The 11,041-nt window shown below is 40.3% G+C and overlaps 1 protein-coding gene across 2 annotated transcripts; it reads left to right on the forward strand.

Moving 5' to 3' along the window:
* Positions 1-2,337: 2,337 nt before the first annotated feature.
* LOC149151474 (uncharacterized) lies at positions 2,338-4,539 on the forward strand. Of its 2 annotated transcripts, none has more exons than XM_089439812.1 (4): positions 2,338-2,501; positions 2,617-2,667; positions 2,801-2,957; positions 4,240-4,539. In XM_089439812.1, exons 1-4 carry the CDS (start codon positions 2,488-2,490, stop codon positions 4,348-4,350), a joined length of 333 nt encoding a protein of 110 aa, XP_089295938.1. In that variant the 5' UTR covers positions 2,338-2,487; the 3' UTR covers positions 4,351-4,539. The 2 variants fall into 2 exon arrangements, with proteins under 2 accessions (XP_089295938.1, XP_089295939.1); XM_089439813.1 differs by having other exon boundaries at positions 2,801-2,918.
* Positions 4,540-11,041: the final 6,502 nt, after the last annotated feature.

Genomic DNA, 11,041 nt, shown 5'->3' on the forward strand with positions numbered 1-11,041 from the left:
ATAGTTATTTGATATGTAAAGTTTGCATTACATTATTTACTAAAGTTTTTAAGGCAAATTACAAAATATCAAACTTAGTACATAGTAAAATAATACAAAATTTTGAATATACTACATAGTATAATAATAGATATGTTTTTCACACAAATTAATTGAATTTCAATGAATTATTATTAGTTTATCATAATTAATTTAAATTTTATTTACATAGTATAATAATAGATATGTTTTTTACACAAATTAATTGAATTTCAATGAATTAATATTAGTTTATCATAATTTATTTAAATTTTATTTTCAACTAATTAATGCATATGTTTTCTCTAAACAATTTTGAAATGACATGTATGTTTTCTCTAAACAATTTTGAAATGACATGTTTGAGGGAATTAGACTCCATTTTAGTTAAAAGTAGGTTCAATCCTCAATATATTTGTACATAGATTTTGCTTAAAAAACTAAACTATGAAACAACATATCTTGGGGTTTTACTTTTGTTTTACCCAAAATTTGGATAATTCACTAATGCTTATGTGCACCTACACTCAATGATCATTGGTTGAACAATCTCCCTGAATTATATTGTTGATAAGAAAGCCTTAGGTTATATGTTCATATTTAGACTACTCCATAAGTGTTAACATCTGCTCTGAAGGGTGTATTGACCTTTAGTGAGAGTAGTGGTCGAGCGATCATCCATCTAAATATTCCAAGGAAGAAAAAGACTTCTATAAGAATTTTCTTTAAATTTTGTGGGTACGTATAAATTTCATTATTCTTATATAAATATTTTAATGAAAAATAAGTAAAAGGAAAATAAATATTAATATAAAATAGAAATTTAATATAAAGATATGCTATATGAAAATTACTTATAATATTTATGATAATACCATAATTAATATTTTAATATTATTATTATTATTATTATATATATATATATATATATATATATATATATATATATATATATATATATATATATATATATATATATAATTAAATAAAATTAAAAATAAATATTAACATAATTAAATGTAATCAAATAAAAAGCTTTCAGAAAATAAAGAATTAAATTTTGTAGTTCTCAAATGAAAGGTGTTTTTCTATATATGATGTAAACTGTTTAAAGTATTATATCAATATTTTGTCATAATCCAAAGTTAATTATATTACAAACCCATTTACAAACATTGAGAGATGCCTTCCCTACATTGAGAAGTGCATTCTCTAATCATTTACCTCTATTCTCCCACTTATTTCTAAAGTTAAAAGACTCAAAATAATGGTCAAATAAATAAATGGACGTTCTTATTTCTAAAGTTAAAAGACTCAAAATAATGATCAAATAAATAAATGGACGTTAACAATGACAATTTATTGTGCTAAATAAATAAATGGATAGTCCATTGTGAGTGTTGCAAGGGATATTTTGTTTCTCTTATCGACAAAAATGGAAACCAAAGATTGAGCGATTTTTACTCAAAAAAATTTAACTAATGATAAAAAAATAAAATTCTTTGGTCAAATAAAACAATTAATTCTTAAGTAAAAATTTACTCTTCGTCATAAAACTCTCTAAATCATTTTTCAAATAATATTTATCTATATTTACTTTATTAGAAATAATAGATTTTATAGATTTTTATGCCGTAAGGCGTTTCCCTCTGAAATAAACTCTCAAACTGTTGTCGTGTCAAAATATGTGCCATTCGATTTGGTTGTTAGACGATCGAGTAATCCTTAACCGTTGATTTCAATTGCGCAATGCCAGGCGCCAGGCTCCATACGAACCGTCAACCGTCTTTCAACAAGATAGGTTGCGGTGAGCACAGACGAGAAGGAGGCGCCTGGGGAGGCCAGACATCGTGGTGGTGTGGAGGGAGAGACATTAGTATTCGCAGAACCAAAAAATAGAAGGAGGCGCCTGGGGAGGCCAGACATCGTGGTGGTGTGGAGGGAGAGACATTAGTATTCGCAGAACCACAAAATCGATGGCCACGCACAGCCAAATAATCAAGCAAGACCGTCATCCCGTCTGGCTTGCCGATGCGCTGATTCTTTCAGCCGTTGCATACAGTGACAATCCTCGGCAGGAACTTGAAACACTGAACCGTAAAATTTACCCTATCATCGCCGAGTCCAAAACTACTTACTTGGTATTTGTATGTTTTTTAGAGCAGGTAGCCATGGCAGCCATCGGGAACCCAATTGCTGGATTAGTGCCTGATCCTGAACCTGAACGCGAGACAGGTATGTTGGACCTGCCAGAGAGTTGTATACTGGTCATTTTCTCCTTGACTATGCCGTGCGACATTGGCAGATTGTCAGTTGTCTCCAAGCTCTTCAATTCTGTGGCCTATTCGGGCGATCTGTGGAACAAATCCCTTCTTAAAATATGCCACCAGATCGTATCCAGGGCTGACCCCCCTGTCCCAGCTTCAATGGTAAAACTGTGCGCTCGCCTCGTCGATCCAATTCTCATAGATGGGGGCACAAAGGTATTTATATATCACTTATTCTTAGGGTTTTGGTTGTCATATTTGGGAAAACCTCGTTCATCAACTCATTAATAATTCATATTCATATGTTTTTGTTCTGCTGGAACAACAATAGATGGCCTGGCTGGAAGGATCCCCAGCGAAATTGGGTTACATGTGACTCCAGGTTTGATTATCAATCTTCTTCTTTTTATTTTTCAATTTGTTTGTTTAAGGGTCTCCTTCTCTTGTTGGTTTTGAGGTCACGGTATTCTGTGATGGCTTCTCATGGAGTTATCTGGTTCAAAAATCATATGCAGGCAGCTATTGGCTTTAGAGCATGACGATGATTTGGAGTTCTTTGGGGCTAATTTTTTGGTCGACCCCATATTGTATTTTCCGAAAACGAGGCTCAGGAATGCCTACATTGCTCTACAGGTATGGAGGATTGCGTGTGTTCAAAGCGATCCTTCTAATGTAAGTGGAAGTTGGGTGGGAGTCAATTTTTGCACAGTTGTGTCTTTCGCCTTTGGACCAATGTTGTGGTTGGGGTTTATCTGAATCATGCTGAGATTACTGGATATGCCTTTGGATCAATGTTGTGGTTGGGGTTTATCTGAATCACGATTCATGCGGAGATCACTGGATATTTCCCTGGGGAGCTTAGGTTTGGGCTATGATCTATCAAAGGTCAGATGCCCAGGCGGTAAGAGACTCTGAGAAAGCCAAATGAACGCCTAATAAGTACCTTCCTCTTGATGTATTGAATACCCTCTTCGCTTTGGGTCTTCCTGTTGATTGCACTTGCAGGGAAGTTGCACACATTTTGTCTTTGCTTAGCCTTCTGTGGCAGGTTGAAGATTTTATGTAGACTTTTATAGGTCACTTGATTCTTTTTAGAATTTGGTCCTACTTTATTCATTTAGAGTTTTGGTCATACTTTCGGTTAGCAGTTTTTAGTCTTTACAGGACTCTGGTGTTTGTATTCGTTTGAAGTCTTTGTTGTGGTTCTTAATCAACACCAATTTTCTTTCAAGCTCTTTGGAACATTAATATGACAGTTATTAGTGTTTGCCATCTCTGTGCCTCTGCATCTCATTTTTTTGCCGCTTCAGAATTCAATCATGTTCTTTGTGGTTACTTGACCCTCTTTTTCAGAGATTTAATCATACTTCCTAATTGGATCTTTCAACCTCCTCAGGCCTCATGTTCATGCATTTCGATACATTTTTGTGAGTTCGTCTTTAGCTTCAACTCCTAAGTGTTTAGGCATTGGTGTTACTCCCTTCTCAGGGTCTGGTTCTTTGCAAACACTCATCCACAAAACACAGGGTATCTATCCAGACCTTGTAGCCCAGACCCATTTTTTATTTTTCACGTCTTTTCATACTTCCCTAAATTGCACTTATAAGTTATAAGGTGTGTTTGTGTACATTCACCATGTGGTTATGTTTACAGTGATCTAAAAGCTGTGTATATTTGACTTCTGACTTGTTGCTGTTGTTGGGTGAACTACCAACCGCCCAACCTTAATGCCGAGTATTCCCAGTCTACCGTAGATAAATGGCCTTGCTCTCTATTTCATAAAAGAAGCAATGATTCTCTAGTTTTTTCGATTGTTTTTAGTGTCTGATCTTTTTATAAGTTGTGTGCTCTTTGTATGGGGTTCAAGCTAGCGCATGATCCTGGTTAACTCTCCTTGTTTTTAAACAGAGGAAACCCTCACAGAGTATACATTGACGTTATGGTTTGTGTTCAGATTCGAGGTGCTGGCGGAATTATCAGTGGTTTGGTGGTTGGAGATCCGTGGTCAAATCGACTGCAGGCTTTTGTCTCCGAATACCAACTACAGAGTGGTGTTTGCCCTTAAATTCACAGAAAATCCCTCTGGGTGGGAAGTGCCAATTAGGTTTTCTGTTACAACGCCAAAGGGAGAACAAATGGAATTAGAGAAGCGTTTGAATGAAAGAAGAGGCGAAAACCAGGGTATAAATGGTGGATGGATGGAAGTGGTTGCAGGAGAATTTACAACCAGACCCGAAACAGACGATGGTGATGACTCTCACATCAAATTTTATATGAAAGAAGTGTTACGGAGGATTCCTAAACGTGGGGCTTCTTCTGGTCGGCGTGAAGATTGAGCCCATCTACACATAATTGCATCTATTGTGTATATTGCATCTGTTTCATGTTGTAGACTTAGTTGCATTTATTGTGAATAGTGCGTCTGTTTCGTCAACGCTGCTGGTTGTGTCCCTCCCTACACATATTTTATTTGGTTTTGGAAGTTGCACATGATGACTCTGTTTCTTTTATTCGGTTTTGGAAGTTGCACATGATGACTCTGTTTCGTAGGCTACTCTGTTGACTTTGTTGAGTTTTACCATTAAATAAAACAAAACCGGCCCTGATTTACGAAATGAAAAAAGCCTCATTTTCACGAGATTTTATTTCCTTTTCTAGATGTCATTTTTGGTTTTTTGATAAAAAGGCAAGCACTTATTTTGTAGTTGGTAACTATGTTGGAAAAGATTTTGACTGAATTGAGAGTTACATATTGTTAGCGTTGGTCTTTTCCAATGCATATTTTTCCATGGAGCTAAGTGTTGTGATTCATGTAGGATTATTATCTGCCTAGTTGTTACGCCGTAAGGCGTTTCCCTCTAAAATAAACTCTCCAAACTGCTGTCGTGTCAAAATATGTGCCATTCGATTTGGTTGTTAGACGGATTTGAATTGCGCAATGCCAAGCGCCACGCTCCATACGAACCGTCAACCGTCTTTCAACAAGATACGTTGCGGTGAGCACAGATGAGAAGGAGGTGCCTGGGGAGGCGAGACATCGTGGTGGTGTGGAGGGAGAGACATTAGTATTCGCAGAACCACAAAATCGATAGCCACGCTCAGCCAAATAATCAATCAAGACCGTCATCCCGTCTGGCTTGCCGATGCGCTGATTCTTTCAGCCGTTGCATACAGCGACAATCGTCGGCAGGAACTTGAAACACTGAATACCACATTCGGCTTGCCGGAAACGGCGATCTATGAATTTCTGGAAGAAGACAAGCTGCGAAAAGAAGGCTTCGAGATCGGCCGAAAGCAGGTTCTTCTGGTCGTTAAAATCCTGGCCAAAGATCACATGATCATCACCTGCAGAGGCACCACGGGGTTTATAGATGCGCTAACGGATCTCAACATAATGCAGAGGTCCTTGAGCCTGGGAGCGGGAGCTGCTCATGTGGGGTTTCTTGACAGAGCCGAGAGCATCCCATTGAAGTATCTTAGGCACCAATTAATACAAGGGAACAAAATTGTATTGACGGGCCATTCTTTAGGAAGAGCCGTTGCCTCGTTGCTCACCCTCAGATTGTTGGAATCGAGCCCTAAGTTTTGCCACGAACAAGTTCAATGTTATTCGTTCGGATGCCCTCTCTTCGCGGATTCAAAATTGGCAAAACATATAAATTCGCGTTACAGAAGACACTTTGTGCATATAGTTTCCAAGAGCGATATCGTCCCCAGGCTTATGCCGTTTGCGCATTTTCTGTACACCCTGTGGGCCGGCTTGGAGGTCGGCCCACTGGAAGATGTGTTCAACATAACGCGGCTAGCGCTTCTGGTATGGCAAGTGCTCCCCAGAATCCGTAAGCAGCGTCTAGGAATAGCAACAGTGGCGACGCAGGCGGTGTCGTGGGTACCCGGCTTGATTCGTGGCTTCGTCCATCGGTTGTTAGCTTTGGCGTTGTCCTACCATTCGGGGTCAGGCTACTCCTTCGTAGGCCAGATGGTGCTGCTTGATGCAGACAAAAGCTTCGATGAGGATATCGATGACTCCTCGGATGTGGATAAGCACCTGGCCTTTCAGTTTACTCAAGTTGTTTCCATGGACAGCATAAATGAGCACAGCCTTCTTAGCTACATCGAAAATGTCTTTTCTGTTAAGACGAAGGAAGAAGAATCTGATTCAGAGCCAGAGGTCCACAGAACCACAGTTAGTGTTTCGCTTGCTGATGGTAGGGATAGGAAGAGTAAATTGAGTAATAATTGGATTCGACTCACAGAGTTCGAACCCGAGACCTCTCATTCTACCGAAAACCCTGCCGGGAATATTTTGAATAAAAGAAAGAATTCAAAGTCTTTCCGAAGCAAGGTTGCGTGCTTAATCTTTGCTAAGCGTATGCAGGAGTCTGCTCCCATACCCATCAGGCAGAAACCGAAAGAGAGAAAGATGGCTTGCAATAGTAATGAAAAACCTGCGCAGATTGGGCAGATTTGCTCGCAAGTGGAACACACTTTTCGTGACATCTTCCATTTATTATGCAGTTATGCAATTTCGCAAATTTTATGCATTGCAATAGCAAATGAAAGGACCCTGTGGGATGTAGCCTGTATCGCAATTTCTCCTCTGCAAGGAAAAATGTTTGCCCTTAACCTGAACCACACGTCTCGATGTTTGGTACGAACATTTCAGTTGTTCCTATCCTGTCATTGTTCTGAGGATGTACGGTTGAAAATTAATTATGTTCGGCAAAATGGACGTCTTTTAAAATGCAAAACGGTCAAATATTTTTACGCTGTAAGACGTTTCCCTCTGAAATAAACTCTCCAAATTGCTCTCGTGTCAAAATATGTGCCAGCACGACGCTCCATACGAACCGTCAACCGTCTTTCAACAAGATACGTTGCGGTGAGCACAGACGAGAAGGTGAGGCGCCTGGGGAGGCGAGACATCGTGGTGGTGTGGAGGGGGACTGATACAGAGATACCCATTTGGGTAAAAGGTTTCCTATTTATGATGGTGGAAGACGTTTGTACACAGCTGGGCCATTGCCCTTTACCTCAAAATAATTCAACATCTTGCTTGTTGAGGGGGACGATGGACGTGGTCCAATAAGGGAGCGTCAGTTCAAGATACTTATAAATTTTAGGTCAATTCCTATCTGGGAGGGAGGATGATGCTCTGCATGAAGCCCTGCAAGTTCTTGATATTGTTCTATGTGAGCCACCAACTAAAAGGTACATTCCTGTTAGCAGATCATTTTATTCTAGCAACCTGGGGGCAAAGCAGTCCCTTGGAGAGGGATTGGAAAGCTGGTGTGGGTTTTACCAAAGTTTAAGGCCAACCCAAATGGATTATCGCTCAATATTGATATGTCTTCAACTACATTCATTGAATCATTACCTATGGTTGATCTTGTTTCGCAACTGTTGGATAAGGATGTGAGAGCAATACCGTCTCCATGCTATACAAAGAGATTGGTCAACACAGGCTTCTTTAGTTATCTGGATGTATGTTTCAATTGCCTCGTAAGGAACGAAGGAACCGTCTCTGAGTGTTGGGGTTGCTTCTCGAAGTAGTGAGGGGCTGAACCGTGCTTTCCTTTGGTCTGTGTCTCAGTCAACAATACTTTGTAAGTGATTTTGAAACTTTTGTAACGACATCTTACAATATTCCCGTAGCTAAAATTCATTTGATTGAGCTGAAAATTGTGCATGACTTAGCATCATCCCAATGCAGAAAATTTAGTTGAGATCGAGAAAATAACCGGTGGCTTCGTAACGCAAATTGGCAGAGGAGGATTTGAGCGTCTACGCCATGCATGTCTCTATGCCATCTAAGTACTGTCAAAAACATCGAAACAAGGAGAGCAGGAACCCTCAACAGAGGCATAAATTATTGCTTGAGAGGTATATATAATTGCTTGATTGATTAAGGTCTCATGTTTTCATATATAAAAAACAAAAAATTGTCATTAAAAATAAAATGTCAAAAATTTTGTTGTCATAAAAATTAAATGGTTTGATCTCTCTTTGGGCAGTTTTGGAGAAATGTGTGAAAACAAAACAATGACACGTGGGAAAAACAAGGTATAATATAAGTTTCTTTGCGTTCGAAATTCCACCATAAATTCGTGTGTCGTTTGTGGCATATTGCAGTGAAGGAGAATTATAAATATTGATTTACCATTATATGTCCATGGTAAACTTCCCTGACCTATGGTTGATCTTGTTTCGCAACTGTTGGATAAGGATGTGAGAGCAATACCGTCTCCATGCTGTACAAAGAGATTGGTCAACACAGGCTTCTTTAGTTATCTGGATGTATGTTTCAATTGCCTCGTAAGCAACGAAGGAACCGTCTCTGAGTGTTGGGGTTGCTTCTCGAAGTAGTGATGAATTTCTGGAAGAAGACAAGCTGCGAAAAGAAGGCTTCGAGATCGGCCGAAAGCAGGTTCTTCTGGTCGTTAAAAGCCTGGCCAAATATCACATGATCATCGCCTGCAGAGGCACCACGGGGTTTATAGATGCGCTAACGGATCTCAACATAATGCAGAGGTCCTTGAGCCTGGGAGCGGGAGCTGCTCATGTGGGGTTTCTTGACAGATCTGAGAGCATCCCATTGAAGTATCTTAGGCGCCAATTAATACAAGGGAACAAAATTGTATTGACGAGCCATTCTTTAGGAAGAGTCGTTGCCTCATTGCTCACCCTCAGATTGTTGGAATCGAGCCCTAAGTTTTGCCACGAACAAGTTCAATGTTATTCGTTCGGATGCCCTCTCTTCGCGGATTCAAAATTGGCAAAACATATAAATTCGCGTTACAGAAGACACTTTTTGCATATAGTTTCCATGAGCGATATCGTCCCCAGGCTTATGCCGTTTGCGCATTTTCTGTACACCCTGTGGGCCGGCTTGGAGGTCAGCCCACTGGAAGATGTGTTCAACATAACGCGGCTAGCGCTTCTGGTATGGCAAGTGCTCCCCAGAAACCGTAAGCAGCATCTAGGAATAGCAACAGTGGCGACGCAGGCGGTGTCGTGGGTACCCGGCTTGATTCGTGGCTTCGTCCATCGGTTGTTAGCTTTGGCGTTGTCCTACCATTCGGGGTCAGGCTACTCCTTCGTAGGCCAGATGGTGCTGCTTGATGCAGACAAAAGCTTCGATGAGGATATCGATGACTCCTCGGATGTGGATAAGCACCTGGCCTTTCAGTTTACTCAGGTTGTTTCCATGGACAGCATAAATGAGCACAGCCTTCTTAGCTACATCGAAAATGTCTTTTCTGTTAAGACGAAGGAAGAAGAATCTGATTCAGAGCCGGAGGTCCACAGAACCACGGTTAGTGTTTCGCTTGCTGATGGTAGGGATAGGAAGAGTAAATTGAGTAATAATCGGATTCGTCTCACAGAGTTCGAACCCGAGACCTCTCATTCTACCGAAAACCCTGCCGGGAATATTTTGAATAAAAGAAAGAATTCAAAGTCTTTCCGAAGCAAGGTTGTGTGCTTAATCTTTGCTAAGCGTATGCAGGAGTCTGCTCCCATACCCATCAGGCAGAAACCGAAAGAGAGAAATATGGCTTGCAATAGTAATGAAAAACCTACGCAGATTGGGCAGATTTGCTCGCAAGTGGAACACACTTTTCGTGACATCTTCCATTTATTATGCAGTTATGCAATTTCGCAAATTTTATGCATTGCAATAGCAAATGAAAGGACCCTGTGGGATGTAGCCTGTATCGCAATTTCTCCTGTGCAAGGAAAAATGTTTGCCCTTAACCTGAACCACACGTCTCGATGTTTGGTACGAACATTTCAGCTGTTCCTATCCTGTCATTGTTCTGAGGATGTACGGTTGAAAATTAATTATGTTCAGCAAAATGGACGTCTTTTAAAATGAAAAGCGGTCAAATATTTTTACGCTGTAAGGCGTTTCCCTCTTAAATAAACTCTCCAAATTGCTCTCGTGTCAAAATATGTGCCAGCACGACGCTCCATACGAACCGTCAACCGTCTTTCAACAAGATACGTTGCGGTGAGCACAGACGAGAAGGTGAGGCGCCTGGGGAGGCGAGACATCGTGGTGGTGTGGAGGGGGACTGATACAGAGATACCCATTTGGGTAAAAGGTTTCCTATTTATGATGGTGGAAGACGTTTGTACACAGCTGGGCCATTGCCCTTTACCTCAAAATAATTCAACATCTTGCTTGTTGAGGGGGATGATGGACGTGGTCCAATAAGGGAGCGTCAGTTCAAGATACTTATAAATTTTAGGTCAATTCCTATCTGGGAGGGAGGATGATGCTCTGCATGAAGCCCTGCAAGTTCTTGATATTGTTCTATGTGAGCCACCAACTAAAAGGTACATTCCTGTTAGCAGATCATTTTATTTTGGCAACCTGGGGGCAAAGCAGTCCCTTGGAGAGGGATTGGAAAGATGGCGTGGGTTTTACCAAAGTTTAAGGCCAACCCAAATGGATTATCGCTCAATATTGATATGTCTTCAACTACATTCATTGAATCATTACCTATGGTTGATCTTGTTTCGCAACTGTTGGATAAGGATGTGAGAGCAATACCGTCTCCATGCTATACAAAGAGATTGGTCAACACAGGCTTCTTTAGTTATCTAGATGTATGTTTCAATTGCCTCGTAAGGAACGAAGGAACCATCTCTGAGTGTTGGGGTTGCTTCTCGAAGTAGTGAGGGGCTGAACCGTGCTTTCCTTTGGTCTGTGTCTCAGTCAACAATACTTTGTAAGTGATTTTGAAACTTTT

The sequence above is a fragment of the Pinus tabuliformis genome, chromosome 9, assembly GCF_031772625.1.
Source record: "Pinus tabuliformis cultivar Carrire ecotype Pingquan chromosome 9, CPIR1, whole genome shotgun sequence".
Lineage (NCBI taxonomy): Eukaryota > Viridiplantae > Streptophyta > Pinopsida > Pinales > Pinaceae > Pinus > Pinus tabuliformis.

Excerpts from the sequence above, each read along its gene's own strand:
- LOC149151474 (XM_089439812.1), top strand. Across the intron at positions 2,668-2,800 it reads TGGGTTACATGTGACTCCAG|GCAGCTATTGGCTTTAGAGC; the intron begins GTTTGATTATCA and ends AATCATATGCAG. Across the intron at positions 2,958-4,239 it reads TTCAAAGCGATCCTTCTAAT|ATTCGAGGTGCTGGCGGAAT; the intron begins GTAAGTGGAAGT and ends GTTTGTGTTCAG.